This window comes from Balaenoptera ricei, chromosome 13, assembly GCF_028023285.1.
Source record: "Balaenoptera ricei isolate mBalRic1 chromosome 13, mBalRic1.hap2, whole genome shotgun sequence".
In the NCBI taxonomy this organism is placed as follows: Eukaryota; Metazoa; Chordata; class Mammalia; order Artiodactyla; family Balaenopteridae; genus Balaenoptera; species Balaenoptera ricei.
Genome location: NC_082651.1, coordinates 76720525 through 76746469, shown reverse-complemented (window position 1 = coordinate 76746469; position 25945 = coordinate 76720525). Strand labels below are relative to the sequence as shown.

Below are 25945 nucleotides of genomic sequence, written 5' to 3'. Positions count from 1 at the left end.
TAGTTTACTTGCCTTTTAAAAATTATATTTCATTCATTATGACATGCATTCTGGAATTAATTTGCTTTTTTTTGTTTTCAATGTAAAGCACAAATCTCCAAAAGAATAACCCAGTGCATAAGTTAACTGAAGAGGAGCTGCTGGCATTTACATCAGTGAGTAATGTCTTTTTCCTTTCCATTTCTTTTTTTTTTTCCTTTTTTTCCTTGTAAATTATTTTGCCTCTGGTATATTCTTGCCTCAGATTGCTCATGATGAAACACTGCCACCTAAGGAAATTGAGGGGAAAAAAGCTTATCATTTTAGTTTCCAAGCTGCATATATCTTGCTGCTGATTTAGACATAAGCATTTTTCTTTGCACTTGCTTAGATTTGAGGGCGGTGACCAAATATTTCTTGTTCTTTGCTTGATCCCAGGGCCTAGTCCAGTATCTCGCACATAATAGGTGCTCAATAAATACTTGTTGGATGAATGAATGAAGTGACAGAGCAGGAGTTTGAACCTTTACTCCAAAGCCAGTATAGTGTGCAACTCTTTCGTCTCAGATTGAAGGTGATGCGACACGGATGTGATGAGAAAGAGGACTTAAGAGAGCGAGGAGGAGAACCAGCAGAGGGAATGGGTTTTGGAGGCTGAGGCAGGAGGCAGTGTCAAGAGCCAGGGGTACTTGTCAGCGTTCAGCAGTGGAGAGCAGTCTGGAGGAAAGGCTGAGGCTTTGATGTTTTGCGTTGCTTATCTCTATGACAGTTTCAGTGGAATAGCTGGGTAGTCACCTCACTACAGAGAATTAAGGAGGGAATGGGGTGTAAGAAAATAAAGTTGATAGATGAAGACCCCAGTTACAGCAGAATGACAGTGAAAAGGAAAGATAGAGTAATAGATGTTTGAGGATTCAAGATCAAAGAAGGCTTTTCTAGAAGAGGAAAGTCACAGAGCAAGAGGTCAGTCAGTATCTTTTTAGCTTTATGGATAAGAAGAAGATACACACGTCTTTAATGAACACAAGTTGCTTAAGATACATCATTTTTTCAAAGGCATTTTTATTATCATAGTTAGGGATCAAGTTAGAATTCTGGTGTTTTCTTCCTTTGTTATTTTTCAGATAAGGCAAAAATAAAGCACTTTTATCTGGTAGAAAGGAAAGCTAGCTTACTTTGTACTGTAAAATAAATTTTGCAAGTTACTGTTTTCTACATACGGTTTTGGAACTGGTTGGATGTTAATCTTCTGAGTCCTCTGGGTGCCTGTTTTATTTTCTCACTTCAGTATTCTTAGAAATCTGCTGTTTTTCTTTATAGCATATGTGTGTTTAGGTAACTATGTAGAATGTCCCTAATTAGTCATTACATATGCTATAGGGAATTTGACAAGTAAAGTGTTAAACATTTTTTAAAAGATATATTTAAAAAATTGTTACATACCTCCCATTTATTCATTCAGCTAATATCGATCGAATACTTAATATCTACCAGGCATTGTGCTGGTTATTGGAGATACAGCAGTAAACAGTCTTTTCCCTCTTGGAGTTTACATCAGTTTACACTCTTGTGAGGGAAATAACACAGTAGACAAAAAGAGAAATAGATATTTAATAGAAGTGCTCAGTGTAAATAAAAAACAGTATAAGGGGATAAGAATAGGTTGGGGATGGCTGTTTTAGACAAGAAGGTGGGGGAAGGTCTCAATGGGAAGGTGATGTTGAACATGGGTCTTTCTGATGTGAGGCACAGGAAAGGACATGGAGGGTCTGGAATGATGGGGAGCTTGAGTCAGTGTAGGGAAGTACAGAGCTGGATGGGGACAGTCACCTAGTATCTAGATGATAAATGATGACCAGGATGCTTGTGTTTCTTCTGATGACTGAGCTAAACAGGATGCAGCATATGATAGGAAGTGTTCCTGCTGTCCTCTCATGGGGACAGTGGTCAGCAGTAACGCCTTCCTGGGATTGGCTTCATAAACGGATTATTGTGGGATACAGATTCTCCACAGTTATCCTGAAATGACATTAAAACACTCTCTTTACATTCAAGCAGTTAAATTTGTTTTTTAGTGCTTTTTGTGGGTGGGGTGTGTTCTTTTCTTTAACCTTTTCTTATTTCTTTTCTGATTCTTTTCTCTTTCTCTCTTTCTTTCTTTCTTCTTTTCCTGTTCTTGTTCCTCTATACAGTGAGGTACTTCTGAAGTAATTAACTCTGGTAACCTGTGATGGTAGGTAACTCATCCCTCCTAACTTGCAATGAAGGTCGTAAACTCAGGTTTCATACTTTCCCCCCAGGGCTTTATAATACATAATTTTTCTGCTCTCCTCCTCCAGCACTGGAGGAGGTCAGCACTGACCTGAGGACTGATCTCTTTTTTGAGGAAAGCTGTTCAGTGACAGTGCTTTATAGTGCCAGGCCTAACTCTTCTAAAGAGATTTGTTTGTTAATGCCAAGTTTGTTTGTTAATGCCAAGTAAATGTTTAATTGGTAAGAAGTAAGGCAAGGAACTTATAGTGAGGAGGGCTTTGAGGAGCCCCAAGCATACTTTGGGCTGTGCACCACCCATTCCATTTCTTATCCCAAAGGAAGCATACGAAATACACCAGAAAGACCCAAATCAGCTCTTCCTTTTGTCATTCAGTCCTTCCTCTTATCCCTTCTTTGTGCATGATTCTGAAGTGGGTAATAAGGTGAATTAGATGTGGCCCCTGGTTTCAGTGAAGAATTTCACTAAAATTTATATCCTATGTAACTGTATGTCCTGTACATAAATATCCTTTATTTGTATCCTATATAACTCCAGAAGAGTGTTTGAGGCAAGAGGGACCACTTTTAAGTGCTACCCTGCTTCTGAACTCTCTTTTAACAAGGATCATATTTGGGCTTACAGTATTGTAATTATTTATGTGTATGTCTTGTCTTCCCCATAAGACTATAAACTTCCAGTTTTAGGCACTGGTCTCTGTTCTTCTCTGGGTCTTCTACAAGGCCTACTGCAGTGCTTCAATGCTTTACTCACAGTTGTTGCTCAAGAAAAGTATGCAAAATGTGGGAACGAATGAAGTACACTAGAAGCAGAAACAGGATTTATTTCTGTCCTGCAGCAAAGGTGCTGCATCGCTCCACTTAGTTCCATCATATAGGTAGTACTACCACCCACTGTACTACCTAGTGTATGCTTAGGATAACCACTTGTTGCATCTTCCTCTTCAGTAAAATGAGGGAAGGAGTGATGTGTCCCTCCCTCGGCACTGAAAACTTGTTTTGAGGATCAAATTACAGAATGTATGTGAAAATACTTCAGAGTGGGTAGATAGAGCCTGGTGCCCCCATAGCATTCAGGAATGAGTCAGCTTATCTGGTTGCTGGTTTGTAGGAGCACGCTACAGTTTTCAAGGAATAAGACTTCCTAAGTGGATAAGGCCGGTTTGGAATTGGCTGTAGATGTGGAAGAGAAGGGAGTAGAGAGGAAAGAAGCAGCATCTTCTTCCTTCCTGAGCATCCGTTTCCATGCTCTGGCTGTGGCGTGGTGGCCAGGGTCTGGAGTTGTGAACTCTTGAGACTGTGAGGTGTCTTCCTCTGTTGATAGAAGAGCAAGTCCCGTAGAAATCTCAGTCCCCTACTAGAGTATTGTGAGCACTTGGAGGGACAGGAATCACAATTATTGAACATTTGATATATACTTACTGAACAAATGAATGGCTTTTTGGTCCTGAATTTTGTTCAGTTTTCATGTGCTATCCTAAAGTTTACTAAAATAATGGTGAAATCTCTTTTTTGGAAGAATTTTTGCCAGTGTTTCCAGGTTGGTGTAGCATGTTGAAATATATGTGAGATATGTTGGGAAAAAGTTTTAATTCAGCAATGGCAGAAGATTTTCCTAAGAAAAATACTTTACCTTTTTAACATTGTTATTATGTAATGCTCTTCCTGAGATATTCTTTCCTCACATTTCAGGAAAACTGAATGAGTCATAGTAAAAATAACCCACATTGTTCTAGAGAGCCATTTATGTTGTATCGGCTTGATAATTTAAAATTAGCTGTGTTGTCTACGTTATTTCCTTTCAGATGAGCCAAGTCAGTGACATTCAGTAATGCCTTTAATTTCCTTTCATTGTTGAAAATGGGAACAATTTACTTAATTCATACAGGTGTTTCAGTTTTCATTGGCAGAAGTTCTGCTTAAGTGTGAATTGGTACTGGCAGCCTGCCTTCTGACTGTCTGCCTGAAGCCCCAAGGTCTCAGTAAATGAAAAATGGAAAAAGACCTTTGAAAGTTACACATTATATTGTATGTATTTTCTCTTTCTGCTATTAATTTTTTTTTTTTTTTTTTAAATGTAAGGGCTTGGGTGCTCTTATAGCTACTTTATTTATTTATTTTTTTTTTAATTTTTGACTGTGTTGGGTCTTCGGTTCGTGTGAGGGCTTTCTCTAGTTGCGGCAAGCGAGGGCCACTCCTCATCGCGTTGCGGGGACCGCTCTTCATCGCGGTGCGCGGGCCTCTCACTATCGCGGCCCCTCCCGTTGCGGGGCACAGGCTCCAGACGCGCAGGCTCAGTAGTTTGTGGCTCACGGGCCTAGCTGCTCCGTGGCATGTGGGATCTTCCCAGACCAGGGCTCGAACTCGTGTCCCCTGCATTGGCAGGCAGATTCTCAACCACTGCGCCACCAGGGAAGCCCCTCTGCTATTAATTTTAAGGCTATTTAATAAATACTTAACTATGGAATTAAAATAGTTTGTTAACCATTTTTGAAGAGAAAAATGATACCTTTTTTTCTTCTAGGGCATACTTATTTCTTAATTTTAATTTTTTAAGATAGGCAATATAACTGTGAGATAGTCATGATACTTCTTTACTTATTTTTATTATTTATTTATTTTTGGCTGTGTTGGGTCTTCGTTTCTGTGCAAGGGCTTTCTCTAGTTGTGGCAAGCGGGGGCTACTCTTCATTGCGGTGCGCGGGCCTCTCACTATTGCGGCCTCTCTTGTTGCGGAGCACAGGCTCCAGACGCGCAGGCTCAGTAGTTGTGGCTCATGGGCCTAGTTGCTCCGCGGCATGTGGGATCTTCCCAAACCAGGGCTCAAACCCGTGTCCCCTGCATTAGCAGGCAGATTCTCAACCACTGCGCCACCAGGGAAACCCAGTCATGATACTTCTGATACTTTGTCCTTGCATTACATGTTGACATGTCTATATTAAGCAGGATAACCCAGGATTTTGATTTTCTTTCTGGTTTGAACACTTGTCTCCCCAGATGTTACTCATGCATTTTAATTTAACAGGCATTCGGATCATGAGCCTTGTAGCTATATCTGGGTCATAACTTGGTAACTTTTAAAGAAGCAGGAGATGGGTATGTTTTGTTTCAGTTTGTGGGTTAACTGTTATTAAACAGAGGCTTAAAAAATATTTTTTTTTTGATTGGAGTTGAACTAGGTTACTTGTATATATCTTATTTCAAGAACAGACGGAGAAAGAATAATGAGTAATAGGATTTGTGGGATCTTACATGGCTCTTTTCTTACCATCATCTACTTTGGTAACTGCTAGACTTCTTTCTTCACAGTTAACCATGGCTTAAGGTTAATGCTTATTTGTGGGTTTATTTCTAGCCATGTTGGAGTAACTGGTACTGCATTTGAACTCTCATTGTAAACAACCACAAATCTGGGGCAAAATAAATATATGAAACAGCAGTATATAAAAAGGATAGTAAGTTATGACCAAATAGTGTTTATCTCAGGAATGCAAAGTTGGTTTAACATTAAACAATCATTGCAATTCATTTTATTAATGTAGTAAAGGAGAAAAACTGAATGATTATCTCATTATATTTATTTATTTTAGCATTTGAAAAAATTCAGCATCCTTTCATTATAAAAACTTAGTAAACTATGAATAGAAGAGAATATCAACCTGATAAAGGGTATCTATGAAAAATCAGAGTTAAAATCATTATTGATGAAAAACTAGTTTTTCCTCTAAGATCAGGAAAATGGCACTTCTATTCCATTGAACTGGAAATCCCAGCTAGTGCAATAAGACATTAAGAAGATACAAAGGGAGTGCAGATTGGAAAGGAAGTTATAAGATTATCATTTTGCATAGACAGCACAATTCTTTACATAGGGAAACTCTATAAAGAATAGACATGAAAGCTACTGGAACTAATAAGCAAGGTCTGAGAATACAAGGTCAATATAAAAAAGTCAGTTATGTTTATATATACTAGCAGTGAATAATTGGGAATGTAATTTTAAAACTACTTACAATAGCATAAAAACACCAAATGTTTAGTGATGAATTTGACTAAAGTGTAAGACCCATACACTGAAAATGGCAAATATTGCTTTAAGAAATTGAAGATCTGAATAAATGGAGAGACTTACCATGTTCATGGATTGGAAGGCTTAATATTGTTGAATTGACAGTTCTCCCAAAATTGAGCTACAATTTAAATCCAGTAGCAGTCGGAATCCAGGTCGCCCCCCTTCTCTTTTTTTTTTTTTGCAGAAATTGACAAGATGATTCTAAAATTTATTTGGAATACTTTAGCTTCTGTGATGGCCAAGTAAGCTCTTTGGACCCATCTCTCTGCAGATAAAAATTACAAACTATGGACAAAATACAAAAAAAACAAAATAAACTACCTGATGACATTAGGTTATATGAATGACCATTAAGAGAATGAAAGATTGTTAATATCACTAGTCATTGGGAAAATGCAAATTAAAACCACAACAATATACCACTATACACCACTTAAAAGGTATATTACCATACAGAGTAGTTGGAATTCTCATACACTGTAAATGTAATGTGACATAAAATGGCACAACCACTTTGGAACACAGTTTGGCATTTTCTCATACAGTTAATCATCAGTTCCACCTCTAGGTATTTGTCTATGTGAAATGAAAGTATGTGGCTCCACAAAGACTTACACAAATGTTCATAGCTGTTTAACCCATAATAGCTTAAAACTGGAAACAGTGCAAATGTCCATCAACAAGTAAATGATAAATTGCAGTATATCCATCTAAAGAAATAATACTCAGCAATAAAAGGAAATGAAGTATTGATACATGCAACAATGTGGATGAAATCTGAAAAACATGATTTTGAGTTAAAGAAGCCAGATTGTATGATTCCATTTCATTAGAGTTCTAGAATAGGCAAAACTAAATCATAATCACAGAAAATAGATCACAGATTGATTGCAAAGAGGTGCAAGGAACAAGGGAATTTTTGTGGCTGATAGAAATTTTGTATATCTTGATGTTTGTGGTGTATACATTTGTCAAAACAGATCAAACACTATACTAAATATGGGTTTATTTTATTGTATCTATCATATACTTCAGTAAAGTCACTAAGAATAACTAAAAGGGAAAATGCATGTATGTTATTTAGAGTTGTAATATTTAAGATGGATTAGTTTGTCAAAGTAGATTTCGGTTTCCGTGTAGATTAGTCCTTATCATCAATTTCTGAAGTACAACAGAAATACTCAACCTACCCAAAGTGTTAAATGGAAAGAATGTAGAAGGAGAAGAACAAATTCCCAATGGGAAATTGCTCAGTTTTCACATTCAATATGAAGCTTACTTCTTTTTCAAGGCAAAATCAAGCTAGTTTTACCCAAATATTTTTGGAAACTTGTGTTCAAAAGAAACCCTAAAATTGAGTGGATGGATATACTGTATAGATCTTCAGTTGGGGGTCCCTTTGACCCTTAGTAGCATCCAACACAGGTTGTCGATATTAAAATGTTTATTGAATTTTTTCCCTCTCATGATTGAGAGTCAACAGAAACATCAAGCAGAAAGATAGTTAGGATGAATGTAAACCTTAGGAGTGCACAGGGCAGGAAACTTGTGTATACAGTAAAATAAAGTGAGGTACTAATATATGATTTCAGGTAACTTCTTGTGTTAATGGACATAAAAGTAGTTAATTAGTAGAATTTAATTATTTTAAATCTGTAAATGCCATCTTTAGTAGAATCTGTATTGGGCCTGCAGATCAAACTATTGGTTGTGTGGCAAAATGTTAACACTTGGGTGAAGGGTGTATGGGAATTCTTTGTATTATTCTCGAAACTTTTCTGAAGGAGGAAATAAATTTGAAAATAAAAAGTTGAAAGACCTCTGGCACAAATCTATACGGAAAATGAGCAAAGTCCATCATTGCCTCATTGCTAGATAACCATCCTTATTTTGGGTTGAAGATATACACAGGCTCTCTGGAGCATACTCAGGCTACCTTTAAACTTCAGTCAGTCTCCCTGTGTCTCTTACTGGGTTTCAACCTTGTCTTGCCCCATATTGTCTTTAGCAGCAAAGGAAATAGGGAGGAGCTACGAAATTTAAAGACGTGGCTTAAAATAAAAGGAAGAAGGGGGACTCATGGACCAGAGAGCAGAGGCTTTCACGGTGTTAAGACACTGCTAATCTCACAAGAGGTGGAAAAGGTGTCTAAGGAGTCTTCAGACCTGACTTAAACATGTACATATGTGCATAGACACTCAGAGAAGTCAGCAGCTGGGGTTAGCTCCAGCAATGAGAGGCAGGGAGCCGAGGCCTCGGCAGGCAGCCGTGAGGGATGGCGTTACCTGAAGTAATAGCACTTTCAGAACTTTCCGCTGAGCTAAGACTGAAGCAAGCGAGTGTGAAGTGATCTTGGCGGTGAATGCGTGGTGCTGCTTGGCTGTGGCAGCAGAAAACAGTCTCCCTAGAGGAAAACATCTCCTAAACCCAAATTAAAAATTGAGCAGTGAGCTCATAATTAAAGATCAATAAACAGAAGAGAAGGCAAGCCACTGTGGTTGAGAGTCAACAAACAACAGATTAAAGGATGAATTGCAGTTTTCTCATTCATAATGTAGAACAGCTATGTGTGAAACGTTTAAAGAAATATAGGGTGTAATCACAAAGATAACCTAGCAACTTATGTTAGTTATTAGATGCTCATGATTTGGGAGAGAAAATGTAACTTCTAGAAGTAACTTGAAATTAAAAAGCAGAATTAAAAAAAAAAATGTAATCCATGTTTATCCACATCAGAGAGATGTCAAAAAACACCAAGAAGTTGTGTATAACAGGTGTTCTAGAAATTCCAGTCTTAGAAGTACACCTAAGAAACTCGTGCATGTGCGTCAGTGGATGTGTATAAGAATGTTTAACAATAACAGTGTTTGTAATGGCAGACAAACTGTAAACAGCCTAAATGTTTGTTGACAGGAGAAGGGATAAATAAACTGTGATATCTTATATCACAAGTATGAAATATTATACAACAGTGAAGTGAAAATAAATGAACTATAGCTATAAGTAACAACGTGGATGAGTTTTATAAAGGTAATGATAGGTTAAAAAACCAGTCCCAGGGACTTCCCTGGCAGTCCAGTGGTTGAGACTCCACGCTTCCAATGCAGGGGACGTGGGTTTGATCCCTTGTTGGGGAAGTAAGATTCCCACATGCCACAAGGTACGGCAAAAACAACAACAACAAAAAAACCAGTCCCAGATTCACAGGTGCTTATATTATACTTTATAACTTGCATTTTAGTTACTTTTTAATCTTCTTCGTATATCAAATAATAAAAAAATCTGAAAAGCATTTTGGGCAAGAGCAAAATCATTTAAATGTTATTTGATAAATGATTTTAAGGAATAAACAACACTGACATCACTGTGTACATTTTACTTTTAAAGTGAATCTTGCTGTTTGTTAGGCTGGTGATAATGGAGAGCATTAATGTAAGGTGAAGGAAAAAACCTTAAGAAAGAAAAGCTCCTTAGTGGAGCTTCCGGTCCCCAGATGATAGGAGAAGTATATGGGGCTTATAGCTAAGATGGTGATACATTTGATATTGAGGAGACTTACTCAAACTCATGGCTTTGTGCTTCGGCTTTTGGCCATCATTGAAGCTAAAGGTGTTAGGCCTTTTGACTTTATGAATTCACATGGTGTTAAAGGATGAAAAATCCAGTTCAAAAATAATTTGTATGCTTTAAATAGGTCTGCTTTTCATGACCATGTGAAAGGTGCATCTGGTATTGCTGATGAACTGGCATCTCCAGAATGCAGGAGATCTTTCTTTTTTGAGGCAACCAAATGACCATCAGCTTGATCTCTCTGGTATCTGCTTGCTATGTGAAAATTTGCAGAGTGGAGAAAAGAACTTTGAGCGCGTTGTAATAGCAGGAGATCCAGAATCTCAGGATTTGCCAAGCATGCTGCTAGATACTGTGGAAGAAATAAAGGTATAAAACATAAGACTTGCCTTCATGGAATTTTTAATTTAGCCAAGATCAGATAAACTTACGAAAATGTAATTAGCAGTACCAGGCAATTTAAACTACAAATTGATAGCACAGATAAATAAATCCCCTAACTGCTTAGAAAAGAAGAAAATATTTAGAACAGAGCAGTCAAAGAAGGCTTTGTTCACTAAGGGAGGATTAGAGGGGCCTTGAAAGACAGATGGGATCTAGATGGAGAGATAACACCAGCAAAGGCAAGGAGATGGCCATGTGTGAGCTGCACTGGGTTCATTTGGCTGTGTTGGAAGGTTTGTTTAAGGCAGTAGTAAGACTTGGGGAAAAACAGCTTTGAGACAGATTTTAAATGGTCTAGAGAGCAAGGACAGGGCATTTGGACTGCTGTTCTACTGGGAATGATTTATAGACTACATTTGGAATTTAAAGTTATTTGGTACTGATTTTAACAACGAATGCTCTTTTAAACAGTTCGTTAAGAAGGGGGAATAATTCTGTTTTTTTATAATATTTCTTTGTTCCTTACTTTTATAAGGTCAGCCTGACCTGGGTGGGCATTGTTTGGTTTGCCTTTAGTGTAGCCAAACAATTATGCGCACACAGGAGAGCTCTGAGTTGCCTTGATTTATGTGTAGAAAAAGCAACTATGTGAAAGCTCCTTCATATTTAAAGGAGCAGACTGGCTGTCTGTCATGTAAAGGGTCCTAGTGACCTCTGGAAGAAGAGTATTTGAAATGTATAATGATAAGAATGAAAGGAAATTTGTTTTTAATAGAAGCAACACTCCAGATCCTCTTTGATGGTGGTACATAATTTTCTTTGCTACTTTTCTGGAAATGAGGGTAACGTTGCATATGGTGGGAAATTGTTAGCTAAGTAAAATCATACCTTCTGTATAGTGTGTCATAATATTAAAATTTACTTTTTAATGTAAGTTAAGTGGTGTTCACTGACTTTTTCAAGTAGTTACTGGCATTTCCTCAGATGTCATCAACAGATGATTACAGCTCCCTTTCTGGTCTGAGCCCAAGCATCAGCTCAGGTGGCATAATTTAGTGAGAAACTCCTACTGAGGCGTGCAGAGCTGTCTCCCTTTTGCTCTCAAGGTATCTTTTTACACTCCTTATCAACAATTGCTGAAGTGGATTGATTCTTTAACTTGTAAAATATTCTAACTATAAATAAAAGAGTTTATTTCAACTTTCACAGCAACAATAGAAATGTTAAAGTGTATATGAAAAATTATACACTTGTAGAAGCCTACTGACTCAGTGAGTAACCTTTCAGCGGTTCTGGTTAATGAGATTTGAGATATGAGAGAACTTTTCTTAAAAAGAGACACAAATGTTACCACTTACTTTTAGGGGGTTTCTGGCCTCTGCCTTGGTATGTGAAAATGGTTGAAATTCCATTTCACATACAAGTATATGGTTGCAAATGGCACAGTGTTCTGTAGCAATTGTCCTAATTCTCAAATTGCTGCTAGTTGAGCACACCAAATTTCTTTTCTTTTTTTTTTTAACATCTTTATTGGAGTATAATTGCTTTACAATGGTGTGTTAGTTTCTGCTTTATAACAAAGTGAATCAGCTATACATATACATATATCCCCATATCTCCTCCCTCTTGCATCTCCCTCCCACCCCTCTAGGTGGTCACAAAGCACCGAGCTGTTCTTCCTGTGCTATGCGGCTGCTTCCCACTAGCTATCGGTTTTACATTTGGTAGTGTATATATGTCCATGCCACTTTCTCACTTTGTCCCAGCTTACCCTTCCCCCTCCCCGTGTCCTCAAGTCCATTCTCTAGTAGGTCTGTGTCTTTATTCCCGTCCTGCCCCTAGGTTCTTCATGACCTTTTTTTTTTTTTTTTAAGATTCCATATATATGTGTTAGCATACGGTATTTGTTTTTCTCTTTCTGACTTACTTCACTCTGTATGACAGACTCTGGGTCCATCCACCTCACTACAAAAAACTCAATTTCGTTTCTTTTTATAGCTGAGTAATATTCCATTGTATCTATGTGCCACATCTTCTTTATCAGTTCATCTGTTGATGCACACTTAGGTTGCTTCCATGTCCTGATATTGTAAATAGAGCTGCAGTGAACATTGTGTAAACTGATTCTTTTTGAATTATGGTTTTCTCTGGGTATATGCCCAGTAGTGGGATTGCTGGGTCGTATGGTAGTTCTATTTTTAGTTTTTTAAGGAACCTCCATACTGTTCTCCATAGTGGCTGTATCAATTTACATTCCCACCAACAGTGCAAGAGGGTTCCCTTTTCTCCACACCCTCTCCAGCATTTATTGTTTGTAGATTTTTTGATGATGGCCATTCTGACTGGTATGAGGTGACGCCTCATTGCAGTTTTGATTTGCATTTCTCTAATGATTAGTGATGTTGAGCATTCTTTCATGTGTTTGTTGGAAATCTGTATATCTTCTTTGGAGAAATGTCTATTTAGGTCTTCTGCCATTTTTGGATTGGGTTGTTTGTTTTTTTGATATTGAGCTGCATGAGCTGCTTGTAAATTTTGGAGATTAATCCTTTGTGAGTTGCTTCATTTGCAAATATTTTTTCCCATTCTGAGGGTTGTCTTTTCGTCTTGTTTATGGTTTCCTTTGCTGTGCAAAAGCTTTTAAGTTTCATTAGGTCCCATTTGTTTATTTTTGTTTTTATTCCCATTTCTCTAGGAGGTGGGTCAAAAAGGATCTTGCTGTGATTTGTGTCATGGAGCGTTCTCCCTATGTTTTCCTCTAAGAGTTTGATAGTGTCTGGCCTTACATTTAGGTCTTTAATCCATTTTGAGTTTATTTTTGTGTACGGTGTTAAGGAGTGTTCTAATTTCATTCTTTTACATGTAGCTGTCCAGTTTTCCCAGCACCACTTATTGAAGAGGCTGTCTTTTCTCCATTATATATTCTTCCCTTCTTTATTAAAAATAAGGTGACCATATGTACGTGGGTTTATCTCTGGGCTTTCTATCCTGTTCCATTGATCTATATTTCTCTTTTTGTGTCAGTACCATACTGTGTTGATTACTGTAGCTTTGTAGTATAGTCTGATGTCAGGGAGCCTGATTCCTGCAGCTCCGTTTTTCTTTCAGAAGATTGGTTTGGCTATTCAGTGTCTTTTGTGTTTACATACAAATTGTGCAATTTTTTGTTCTAGTTCTGTGAAAAATGCCATTGGTATTTTTTAATAGGGATTGCATTGAATCTGTAGATTGCTTTGGGTAGTATACTCATCTTCACAATGTTGATTCTTCCAACCCAAGAACATGGTATATCTCTCCATCTGTTGGTGTCATCGTTAATTTCTTTCATCCATGTCTTATAGTTTTCTGCATACAGGTCTTTTGTCTCCTTAGGTAGGTTTCTTCCTAGGTATTTTATTCTTTTTGTTGCAATGGTAAATGGGAGTGTTTCCTTAATTTCTCTTTCAGATTTTTCATCATTAGTGTATATAGGAATGCAAGAGACTTCTGTGCATTAATTTTGTGCCCTGCTACTTTATCAAATTCATTGATTAGCTCTAGTAGTTTTCTGGTAGCATCTTTAGGATTCTCTATGTATAGTATCATATCATCAGCAAACAGTGACAGCTTTACTTCTTCTTTTCTGATTTGGATTCTTTTTATTTCCTTTTCTTCTGTGATTGCTGTGGCTAAAACTTCCAACACTATGTTGAATAATAGTGGTGAGAGCGGGTAACCTTGTCTTTTCCTGATCTTAGTGGAAATGGTTTCAGTTTTTCACCATTGAGGATGATGTTGGCTGTGGGTTTGTCATATACGGCCTTTATTATGTTGATGTAAGTTCCCTCTAGGCCTATTTTCTGGAGGTTTTTATCATAAATGGGTGTTGAATTTTGTCGAAAGTGTTTTCTGCATCTATTGAGATGATCATATGGTTTTTCTCCTTCAATTTGTTAATATGATGTATCACATTGATTGATTTGCATATATTGAAGAATCCTTGCATTCCTGGGATAAACCCCACTTGATCATTCTGTATGATCCTTTTAATGTGCTGTTGGATTCTGTTTGCTCGCATTTCGTTGAGGATTTTTGCATCAGCGTTCATCAGTGATATTGGCCTGTAGTTTTCTTTTTCTGTGACATCTTTGTCTGGTTTTGGAATCAGGGGGATGGTGGCCTTGTAGAATGGGTTTGGGAGTGATCCTCCCTCTGCTATATTTTGGAAGAGTTTGAGAAGGATAGGTGTTAGCTCTTCAGTAAATGTTTGATAAAATTCGCCTGTGAAGCCATCTGGTCCTGGGCTTTTGTTTGTTGGAAGGTTTTTAATCACAGTTTCAATTTCAGTGCTTGTGATTGGTCTGTTTATACTTTCTATTTCTTCCCGGTTCAGTCTCGGAAGGTTGTGCTTCTCTAAGCATTTGTCCATTTCTTCCAGGTTGTCCTTTTTATTGGCATAGAGTTGCTTGTAGTAATCTCTCATGATCCTTTGTATTTCTGCAGTGTCAGTTGTTACTTCTCCTTTTTCATTTCTTATTCTATTGATTAGAGTCTTCTCCCTTTTAGTCTTGATGTGTCTGGCTAATGGTTTATCAATTTTGTTTATCTTCTCAAAGAACCAGCTTTTAGTTTTATTGATCTTTGCTACTGTTTCCTTCATTTCTTTTTCATTTATTTCTGATCTGATCTTTATGATTTCTTTCCTTCTGTTAACCCTGGGTTTTTTTTGTTTTTCTTTCTCTAATTGCTTTAGGTACGAGGTTAGATTGTTTATTTGAGATGTTCCTTGTTTCTTAAAGTAGAATTGTATTGCTATAAACTTCCCTCTTAAAACTGGTTTTGCTGCATCCCATAGGTTTTGGGTGATAGTGTTTTCATTGTCATTTGTTTCTAGGTATTTTTTGATTTCCTCTTTGATTTCTTCAATGTTCTCTTTGTTATTAAGTAGTGTATTGTTCAGACTCCATGTGTTTGTATTTTTTACAGATTTTTTCCTGTAATTGATATCTAGTCTCATAGCACTCTGGTCGGAAAAGATACTTTATACGATTTCAATTTTCTTAAATTTACCAAGGCTTGATTTGTGACCCAAGATATGACCTGTCCTGGAGAACGTTCCATGAGCACTTGAGATGAAAGTGTATTCTGTTGTTTTTGGATGGAATGTCCTATAAATATCAATGAAGTCCATCTTGTTTAATGTATCATTTAAAGCTTGTGTTTCCTTATTTATTTTCATTTTGGATGATCTGTCCATTAATGAAAGTGGGGTGTTAAAGTCCCCTACTATGATTGTGTTACTGTCGATTTCCCCTTTTATGGCTGTTAGCGTTTGCCTTATGTTTGAGGTGTTCCTCTGTTGGGTGCATAAATATTTACAATTGTTATATCTTCTTCTTAGATTGATCTCTTGATCATTATGTAGTGTCCTTCTTTGTCTCTTGTAATAGTCTTTGTTTTAAAGTCTTTTCTGTCTGTTATGAGAATTGCTACTCCAGCGTTCTTTTGATTTCCATTTGCATGGACTGTTTTTTTCCATCCCCTCACTTTCAGTCTGTATGTGTCCCTAGGTCTGAAGTGGGTCTCTTGTAGACAGCATATATATGGGTCTTGTTTTGGTATCCATTCAGCCAGCCTGTGTCTTTTGGTTGGAGCATTTAATCCATTTACATTTAAGGTAATTATCAATATGTCTGTTCCTATTACCATTTTCTTAATTGTTTTGGGTTTGTTATTGTGGGTCTTTTCCTTCTCTTGTGTTTCCTGCCTAGAGAAGTCCCTTTAGCAATTGTTGTAAAGCTGGTTTGGTGGTGCTGAATTCTCTTAGGTTTTGCTTGTCTGTAAAGGTTTTAATTTCTCCATCAAATCTGAATGAGTTCCTAGCTGAGTAGAGTAATCTTGGTTGTAGGTTTTTCCCTTTCATCACTTTAAATATGTCCTGCCACTGCCTTCTGGCTTGCAGAGTTTCTGCTGAAAGATCAGCTGTTAACCTTATGGAGATTCCCTTGTATGTTATTTGTTGCTTTTCCCTTGCTGCTTTTAATATTTTTTCTTTGTATTTAATTTTTGACAGTTTGAATAATATGTTTCTTGGCATGTTTCTCCTTGGATTTATCCTGTATGGGACTCTCTGCGCTTCCTGGACTTGATCAACTATTTCCTTTCCCATATTAGGGAAGTTTTCAACTATAATCTCTTCAAATATATTCTCAGTCCCTTTTTTTTTCTCTTCTTCTTCTGGGGCCCCTATAATTTGAATGTTGGTGTGTTCAATGTTGTCCCAGAGGTCTCTGATACTGTCCTCCATTCTTTTCATTCTGTTTTCTTTATTCTGCTCTGCAGTAGTTATTTCCACTATTTTATCTTCCAGGTCACTTATCCATTCTTCTGCCTCAGTTATTCTGCTATTGATTCCTTGCAGAGATTTTTCATTTCATTTATTGTGTTGTTCATCATTGTTTGCGCTTTAGTTCTTCTAGGTCCTTGTTAAATGTTTCTTGTATTTTCTCCATTCTATTTCCAAGATTTTGGATCATCTTTACTATCATTGTTCTGAATTCTTTTTCAGGTAGACTGCCTATTTCTTCTTCATTTGTTTGGTCTGGTGGGTTTTTACCTTTTTCCTTCATCTGCTGTGTGTTTCTCTGTCTTCTCATTTTGCGTAACTTACTGTGTTTGGGGTCTCCTTTTCACAGGCTGCAGGTCGTAGTTCCCATTTTTTTTGGTGTCTGCTGCCAGTGGCTAAGGTTGGTTCAGTGGATTGTGTAGGCTTCCTGGTGGAGGGGACTGGTGCCTGTGTTCTGGTGGATGAGGCTGGATCTTGTCTTTCTGGTGAGCAGGACCGCGTCTGGTGGTGTGTTTTGGGGTGTCTGTGCCCTTATGATTTTAGGCAGCTTTTCTGCTAGTGGGTGGGGTTGTGTTCCTGTCTTGCTAGTTGTTTGGCATGGGGTGTCCAGCACTGTAGCTTGCTGGTCGTTGAGTGGAGCTGGGTGTTGGCATTGAGATGGAGATCTCTGGGAGATTTTCGCTGTTTGATATTACATGGAGCTGGGTGGTCTCAGGTGGACCAATTTCCTGAACTTGGCTCTCCCACCTCAGAGGCACAGGCCTGACGCCCGACCAGAGCACCAAGACCCTGTCATCCACATGGCTCAGAATAAAAGGGAGAAAAGAAAGAAAGAATGAAAAATAAATAAAATAAAATAAAAGTTATAAAAATAAAAAATAATAAAAATAAAAAAAATTTGCAAGGTAATTAAAAAAAAAGAAAGAAAGAGAGAACAACCAAACCAAAAACCAAATCCAGCAATGATAACAAGCACTAAAAACTATACTAAGAAAAATTAAGAAAGAACGGACAGACAGAACCCCAGGACAAATGGTAAAAGCAAAGCTATACAGACAAAATCACACACAAAAGCATACACATACACATGCACAAAAAGAGAAAAAGGAAAAGTATGTATATATCGTTGCTCCCAAAGTCCACCTCCTCAATTTGGGATGATTTGTTGTCTATTCAGGTATTCCACAGATGCAGGGTACATCAAGTTGATTGTGGAGGTTTAATCTGCTGCTCCTGAGGCTGCTGGGAGAGATTTCCCTTTCTCTTCTTTGTTCGCACAGCTCCTGGGGTTCAGCTTTGGATTTGGCTCCGCCTCTGCGTGTAGGTCACCTGAGGGTGTCTGTTCCCCCGCTCAGACAGGGTGGGGTTAAAGTATCAGCTGATTAGGGGGCTCTGGCTCACTCAGGTCGGGGGGAGGGATGGTACGGAATGCGGGGCGAGCCTGCAGCGGCAGAGGCCAGAGTTACATTGCAACAGCCTGAGGCGCACCATGCGTTCTCCTGGGGAAGTTGTCCCTGGATCACGGGACCCTGGCAGTGGCGGGATGCACTGGCTCCTGGGAGGGGAGGTGTGGATAGTGACCTGTTCTTGCACACAGGCTTTTTGGTGGCCGGAGTAGCAGCCTTAGCATTTCATGCTCGTCTCTGGGGTCTGCTCTGTTAGCCGCGGCTCGTGCCTGTCTCTGGAGCTCGTTTAGGTGGTGCTCTGAATCCCCTCTTCTCGTGCACCCCAAAACAATGGTCTCTTGCCTCTTCAGCAGCTCCAGACTTTTTCCTGGACTCCCTCCCGGCTAGCTGTGGCTCACTAGCCCCCTTCAGGCTGTGATCACGCAGCCAATCCCCGTCCTCTCCTTGGGATCTGACCTCTGAAGCCGGAGCCTCAACTCCCAGCCCCCGCTCACCCTGGCAGGTGAGCAGACAAGCCTCTCGGTCTGGTGAGTGCTGATCGGCACTGATCCTCTGTGAGGGAATCTCTCTGCTTTGCCCCCTGCACCCCTGTTGCTGCGCTCTCCTCCGTGGCTCCGAAGCTTCTCCCCCCACCACCCTCGTCTCCACCAGTGAAGGGCCTTTCTAGTGTGTGGAAACCTTTCCTCCTCCACAGCTCCCTCCCACTGGTGCAGGTCCCGTCCCTATTCTTTTGTCCCTTTTTTTTCTTTTTTCTTTTGCCCTATCCAGGTACGTGGGGAGTTTCTTGCCTTTTGGGAGGTCTGAGTTCTTCTGCCAGCATTCAGTATGTGTTCTGTAGGAGTTGTTCCACATGTAGATGTATTTCTTATGTATTTGTGGGGAGGAAGGTGATCTCCACGTCTTACTCTTCTGCCATCTTGAAACTCTCCCAAATTTCTTTCTTAAGTGTCTGTTTTTACTGGATTTTTAGCCAGTACTCAATTTAGTGAGGCAACATTTCATCAAATTGCTTTAATTAATAGGCTCCAGGTAAAAATAAATGAACTTTAAAAAGATAGCATTTGCAACTGCCTGTTTCCACTTATTTATATGAGGTACCTAGAGTAATCAAATTCATAGAAAGAAAAAGTAGCATGGTGGGGACTTCCCTGGCAGTCCAGTGGTTAAGACTCTGCACTTCCACTGCAGGGGGCATGGATTCGATCCCTGGTCGGGGAACTAAAATTCTACATGCCATGCCCAAAAAAACACGGCCCCCCCCCAAAAAATTAAAAAATAAACCCAAAACAAAAAGCAAACAAACAAACCATAAAGGAGCATGGTGGTTGTTGCCATGGGGTGAAGTGGGGAATTGTTGTTTAATGGGTATAGAGTTTCAGTTGCAGGATGAGAAGAATTCTAGAGATTGGTTGCATAAGTAAACTGTACAGTTAAAAATGGTCAAGAGGATACATTTTATGTTATATGTATCTTACCACAATTAAAAAAAATTAAGAAGAGGGGAATAAGATAGCACCTGCAATAATGTTAAAAACATCAAATTCCTAGGAGTGAATCTGTCAAAGGATTTACAAGCCCTCTGTCCTAAAATCTACAAAACATTATTAAGACAAATTAATGAAGACCTAAATAGAGGAATATGCTATGTTCGTGGGGGGCTCAATATTTTAAAATTTCAAGTCTCCTCAAATTAACCTACATTATCAATGCAATCCGTAACAAAATCCCAGCGCTTGATTTTTGTGGTTGCTGTTGCTGTTGTTTTTTCTGGTTTTGTGGAACTCAAGCTGACTTTACAATTCATATGGAAATGTGAAAGGCTAAGAATAGCGAAGTCAGTCATGAAGAACAGAATTGGAGTACTTCCACTGGCAGATACCAAGACTTATTATAAAACTATATCAATTAAGGCAGAGCTTCGCATGTTGTGGTTCTTGGACTGGCAGCCTCAGCTTCACCTGGGAGCTTGTTAGAAACGGAATTTCTCTGGCTCCACTTCACAGCCTGTTGAATCAGCATCTCTGGGGTTGGGGCCAAGGGGTCTGTGTTTTAACAATCTTTCTAGATTATTCTTATGCACTTGAAAGTTTGAGAAACACTGAATTAAGACATTTTGACACGAGGAAATACAGACTAACTAGCGGAACAGATAGAGAGTCCAAAAACAGAGCCATACATACGCAGTTCATCTGACTTATGTCAAATCTGGCATTGCAGTGCAGTGGGGAAAGGGTAGGCTTTTCAGTACATGGTACTAGATGATTTATTTACGTATGGAAAAAAGCTACCTTAACCCCTGTATCATACTAGATATACAAAAAATCAATTCCAAATGGAATATGTGGAAGTAAAAAGCAAAACTGTAAAGTTTTTAGAGGAAAACTACAGGAGAACATCTTTGAGACCTTAGGACGATCAAAAAGGACAATAAAGCTCTAACCATAAAACAAAAAACGATAAACTGGATGACTAGTAATATTAAACACTTTAAATATCAAAAGATACTGTTAATATTTGTAAAGCACTTAGACCAGTGCCTTGCCAGCACGAGTATGTGTTGTGTATTTGTCAAATAAGAAGAATATGTTACCCTCTTCCAACAAAAAGACAGGGGGGCTTGTGTTCAGAAAATATAAAGAATATTTAACAAATCATCAAGAAAAAAATTTTTTTAATTGATTTATTTATTTATTTTTGGCTGCATTGGGGCTTTGTTGCTGCGTGTGGGCTTTTTCTAGTTGCGGTGAGCAGGGGCTACTCTTCGTTGCAGTGCGGTGGCTTCTCTTGTTGCGGAGCACAGGCTCTAGGTGTGCGGGCTTCAGTAGTTGTGGTGCCTGGCCTTCAGTAGTTGTGGCTCGCGGGCTCTAGAGCGCAGGCTCAGTAGTTGTGGCACACGGCTTAGTTGCTCCATGGCATGTGGAATCTTCCCAGACCAGGGCTCAATCTCTTGTCCCCTGCATTGGCAGGCGGATTCTTAACCACTGTGCCACCAGGGAAGCCCAAGAAAAATTTTGACAACCCAATAGAAAACAGCAGGCAAAGGACTTCAATAGGGACTTAAAAGAGAGGCATTAAAATGGTCATTAACGTATTAAAAGGTGCACAACTTTATTAACCAGTAGAGAAATGCAAATTCGTTAGAGAAGTGAAAATTAACCATAACGGAATACTACTAAATACCCACCAGAATGGCTAAAATGTAAAAAATAGACAATATTGAGTGTTGCAAGGTTGTAAAGTAACAAGGACTCTCTAATGTTTCTAATAAGAGTGTAAAGTGGAAAACCTTTTAGAAGATTGGGTGTATTCATGAAAGCTAAATACTCTGACCTAGCAATTTCACTCCTAAGTATATGTCCAACAGAAATACTTGTACATGTTCACCTAAAATGATGGCACATTCTGATAACACATCTAGAATGTTCATAGCACATTTGTAATAGCTCCAGATTGGAAACTACCTAAATGCCCATTAGCAGGATAATGGTTAAATAAATTGTATATTGCAGTGAAATATTATTTAGCAATAAAATGAACATTCTTCAACTATATAGAGCATTAAAGCATATATGTCCTGTTTAATTTTCTTTTTCTTTACCTAATGTCTCATATTCTGACTGATTTTTACCTTGTGGGCAGCAGTGTTGTGTAAGATATATTAAACACAGCCTATCTGCAGTTACCTCCTTTTAGAAAGACTTTCCCAAGTCTGTATATCTCCCAGCCAAACAAATATAAGATAAATGCATTCTTCAGTGATATCATTATCCAGTCAGTTCCTTCTTTAAAGCTTTTCAAATGTCTGTTTTTCAGATTGCATTTTACTTTCAGCGTTTAGTGAGAATGTTTTGCTTGAGCTTCACATAAAAGTCTCAAACTCTTGTTCTCATGCCAGCATAGAAAACAGTCTGAGTTGGTAGTTTTCCGAGGAAAATATCTCCCCACTTTGGTATGCAAACCTTTTAAAGCTAGGCTTTAACTGACAAGCCCACGGCCTGTGCTGGCCCATGTGCCATGATGTTATTGGTGTAAAGTGACCGTGTGGCTGGGGACTGTGGGGGAGGACAGAGTTTTCCTCCACGCTCTTAGGGTTCCAGACTGGGTCCGAAAATTAAACTGACAAAGACAGATTAACAGGAAAAAAGTGCACACATTTACTTAATAGAGATTTTGTGTGACACAGAAGTCTTCATAAGGAAATGAAGACCTGATGAAACAGTTCAACCTGAGTATTTTTGTGCTAGGTTTGATGAAGTGTGGGCAGTCCTGGAGGAGTATGATAGTTCAAAGGTAAGGGTAGTAAACTGGGAGAAACTTAGTAAGGCCTGCTTGTTGGGATTCTTCTCAGGGTCCCTTTGTCTTCAGAGATAAGGATGCACCTTTCCTCTGGGTATAGGGAAGGCACCTCTCACATGAGAGTTTTATGACCTGTTTCAGGAGAAAAGGGCAGTGGGAAGGTCAGAGTGATCTTCCTGCTTCGGCTGTTTTCTCAGACTCCTTCAGCTTAAAATGCTCTGTATGCCCAGGTGCCATATTTTGGGGGTAGCTGATGGTTAGGGCCATCACCTGTGCCCACTCTGGATGGTGCATTCCTGCTGAGGGTGAGAGAAAGCATTATAGGAGGAGAAATCCCAGAGGGGACCACATGTGCTTTTTAGCAGGTACTCTCAGAGGCTTGTTAAGTGTTACCTATTCATGCTTATTTAATCCTCACAAGTTTGTGAGAGATGGGAGTTACTACTCTTATGTTAGGAGGAAAATGAGATCCTAAGAGGTCAGGTGGCTTCCCAAGGTCACCCAGCTAATCACCTCACTTGGTGGAGCTGGGATTCTGATCAAGCTCTGGCTGACTTGGAGATTATCCCCACTGTTCTACAGAGCCATTTCCTCAGTGCTCTTCCATCCTGTCATGAGGTTACTGAGACGGTCCCTTTAATAAAATGAAGAGAAAACAGGCGACCCAGTGTAGGTAGTAGAATCAGTGTGCAGATTTACTTATTTCATGTCTTCTGTTTCATCATGTATATATTTATAGTGCCATATAACTGTATTCCAAAGAGATAAAAATATTTTAATTTGCAAACTTATAGAAGAATTAGGTTACTTAATAGTCATTGCATTAGAATGTAAGTTCTCTGAGGGCAGGGACCTTGTCTGTCTTGCTTGCTACTTTGTCCCTGGGGCCTCGTGCACACTGCCTTGTACAGAGTAGGCGCTCAAGTGAATTAATGAATGAACACATTTCAGTAAGAATTTATTCTTCTGATTCTCCTTCTCCCTTATTTGCGTATTCTTTGTTTACTCCTCTTCTTCCACTCCCCTTTAATAGAGCAGTTTCCTAAAGTTCTTTACTGAGTCCTCGTCTTACAATACTCTACCAGTGTTTCCTGGGTACTGTCATCCACTTCCTTGGAGAAAGTGTTAAGAAAACAATGTAAATATGTTCTGCGGCCGTAAAAAAGTGAAATCTTGCCATTTGCGACAACATGGATGGATCTAGAGGGTATTATGCTAAGTGAAATAAGTCAGACAGAGAAAGATTGCATGATCTTACTTATATGGTGAATCTAAAAAACAAAACAAGCAAATAAACAAAACAAGATGAAAACAGACTCACAGATTCAAAGAAACGGGTGGTTGCCAGAAAGTGAAGTGGGGTGGGCGAAATAGGTAAAGGAGATTAAGACTTACAAACATCCAGTTATAGAATAAAATAAGTCATGGGGATATATTGATAATATACAACGTGAGGAGTATGGTCAATAATATTGTAATAATTTTGTATGGGAAAAGATGGTTACTGGACTTATTGTGGTGATCACTTTATAATGTATGCAAATATCAAATCATTATGTAGTACTCTTTTTTTTTAATAATTTTTAAATTTTTGGCTGCGTTGGGTCTTTGTTGCTGTGTATGGGCTTTCTCTAGATGCGGGGAGCAGGGGCTACTCTTCCTTGCAGTGCGTGAGCTTCTCATTGCAGTGGCTTCTCTTGTTGCGGAGCATGGACTCTAGGCGCGCGGGCTCAGTAGTTGTGGCTTGCGGGCTCTAGAGCGCAGACTCAGTAGTTGTGGCGCATGGGCTTAGTTGCTCTGAGGCATGTGGGATTTTCCTGGACCGGGGCTCGAACCCGTGCCCCCTGCATTGGCAGGCGGATTCTTAACCACTGCGCCACCAGGGAAGCCCTGTAGTACTCTTGAAACTGATATAATATTGTATGTCAACTATATTTCAGTTACAAAATGAAAATGGTTGAAGCTCATGCATCCCAGTGCAATTTCCAAAAAAAAAAAAGACGTTGTTTTGGGAATCGAGACCAAGTATTAGAATCAGCTTTTGCTCCTAATGAAGGTGTGACATTGAGCAAGTGATCTAACCTGTTGGTGCTTCATTCTCCTTTTTATTGTAAGAAAGTTGGCAAAGATTTGGAGTTGAAAATTCACATACCTGTAGGGGCCAGGCAGGTATTAGAAATGATGGAAGTGAGCTGGGCATGGTACAGTAAGGCGTTGCAGGGACGGTGATATAGTTTATATATACTACATTGAAGGATTTCTTGCTAACTTTTAATGAGAATTTGGAGTTACAAGGGAATTTGACCAAAAACAAATACTTGTATTAGCTTAGCCTACTAGTTCTTAAATTTGGCTATGCCTTAGAATTACCTGGGGAGTGTTTTAAAAAACACCGATGCCCAGATCCTGCTCTCAGGGATCTGATTTACTTTTATTTATTTATTTATTTATGGCTGTGTTGGGTCTTCGTTTCTTTGCGAGGGCTTTCTCTCTAGTTGTGGCAAGTGGGGGCCACTCTTCATCGCAGTGCGCGGGCCTCTCACTATCGCGGCGCACAGGCTCCAGACGCACAGGCTCAGTAATTGTGGCTCACGGGCCCAGTTGCTCCGCGGCATGTGGAATCTTCCCAGACCAGGGATCGAACCCGTGTCCCCTGCATTGGCAGGCAGATTCTCAACCACTGCGCCACCATGGAAGCCCTGATTTACTTTTAAAATACCAAAAGCTTCTCCTTCTAGTGCACAGCTAGGTTATGAATGATTAATTGGATGCTAATTAACTAGGATGTGTTTTATACCTGACTTTTAGAAATAAGCAAATAATCAAGGATGTAGTCAGCTTTCAGACGAATAAGCCTTTTGCCTTTCTTCAAAGCAATCTTCACTGAAAGTTATTGTTGTGAATGATCACTCAGGGACAGCATTGGTTTCCATGTCATCAGCAAAGAGCTTAAGTTGTGTTCATTATACCAATCAGTCCCTATTGTCTCATAATACATTTTGCCCCTGTTTTCACGCACCCAAAACTTCCACTTTTTCCCCACTACATTTGTGGTCATATTCAGTGGTTTCTACTGCACTCTGTGAACTGATGGTTGGTCACAGCTTTCTCTGGGGCTAGGATTCAGTATGTGCATATTCAAAGTTTTCTTATGAGCCAGTCTTTCTTAAGATACCCTCTCTAGGATAGCATTTTAACTAAAATTAGAGACTCCCTACCCTAACCAAGACTAGAAAGCATTCTCAAAAATTTTAGAGTGGTTTTCTTAAAGTTTGATTTGCATTTGCATCAGTGGATTAGGATATTTAAGTGAAAGTTACCAGATTTCCAATTATGTGTTTTCGTTTGTGAGTTTGGATGATTTTTAAAAATTTATTTCAAATTTGAGAAAGATGGCATTTATTTTATGTAGTTTATTTTCTCACATTTTTTAATAACTCGTGAGATAAAAAGATTTATTAATTTATGGTATGATATATTCTGCTTACCTTTTTGATTATCTGGAAATATTCTGATTCATTACTTAAGGAATTTATTCAGTAGAACAGGTCAACTAGGTTAAGTAATGACTCTGCTCAGATGAACACATTCTTCATAAAAAATATTTGAAAGCGCATGTTGTCTTTTATTATTTTTCACTGA

The 25945-nt window shown here is 38.8% G+C and overlaps 1 protein-coding gene across 5 annotated transcripts in view; it reads left to right on the top strand.

The window, feature by feature from the left end:
* TTC27 (tetratricopeptide repeat domain 27) overlaps positions 1-25945 on the top strand; it is a 192169-nt gene that overhangs the window by 56295 nt on the left and 109929 nt on the right. For all 5 annotated transcript variants that reach the window (XM_059942919.1, XM_059942921.1, XM_059942918.1 and 2 more), the window contains one exon: positions 89-155. In XM_059942919.1, coding sequence (XP_059798902.1) covers positions 89-155 — 67 coding nt within the window. The remainder of the gene's footprint in view (positions 1-88; positions 156-25945) is intronic.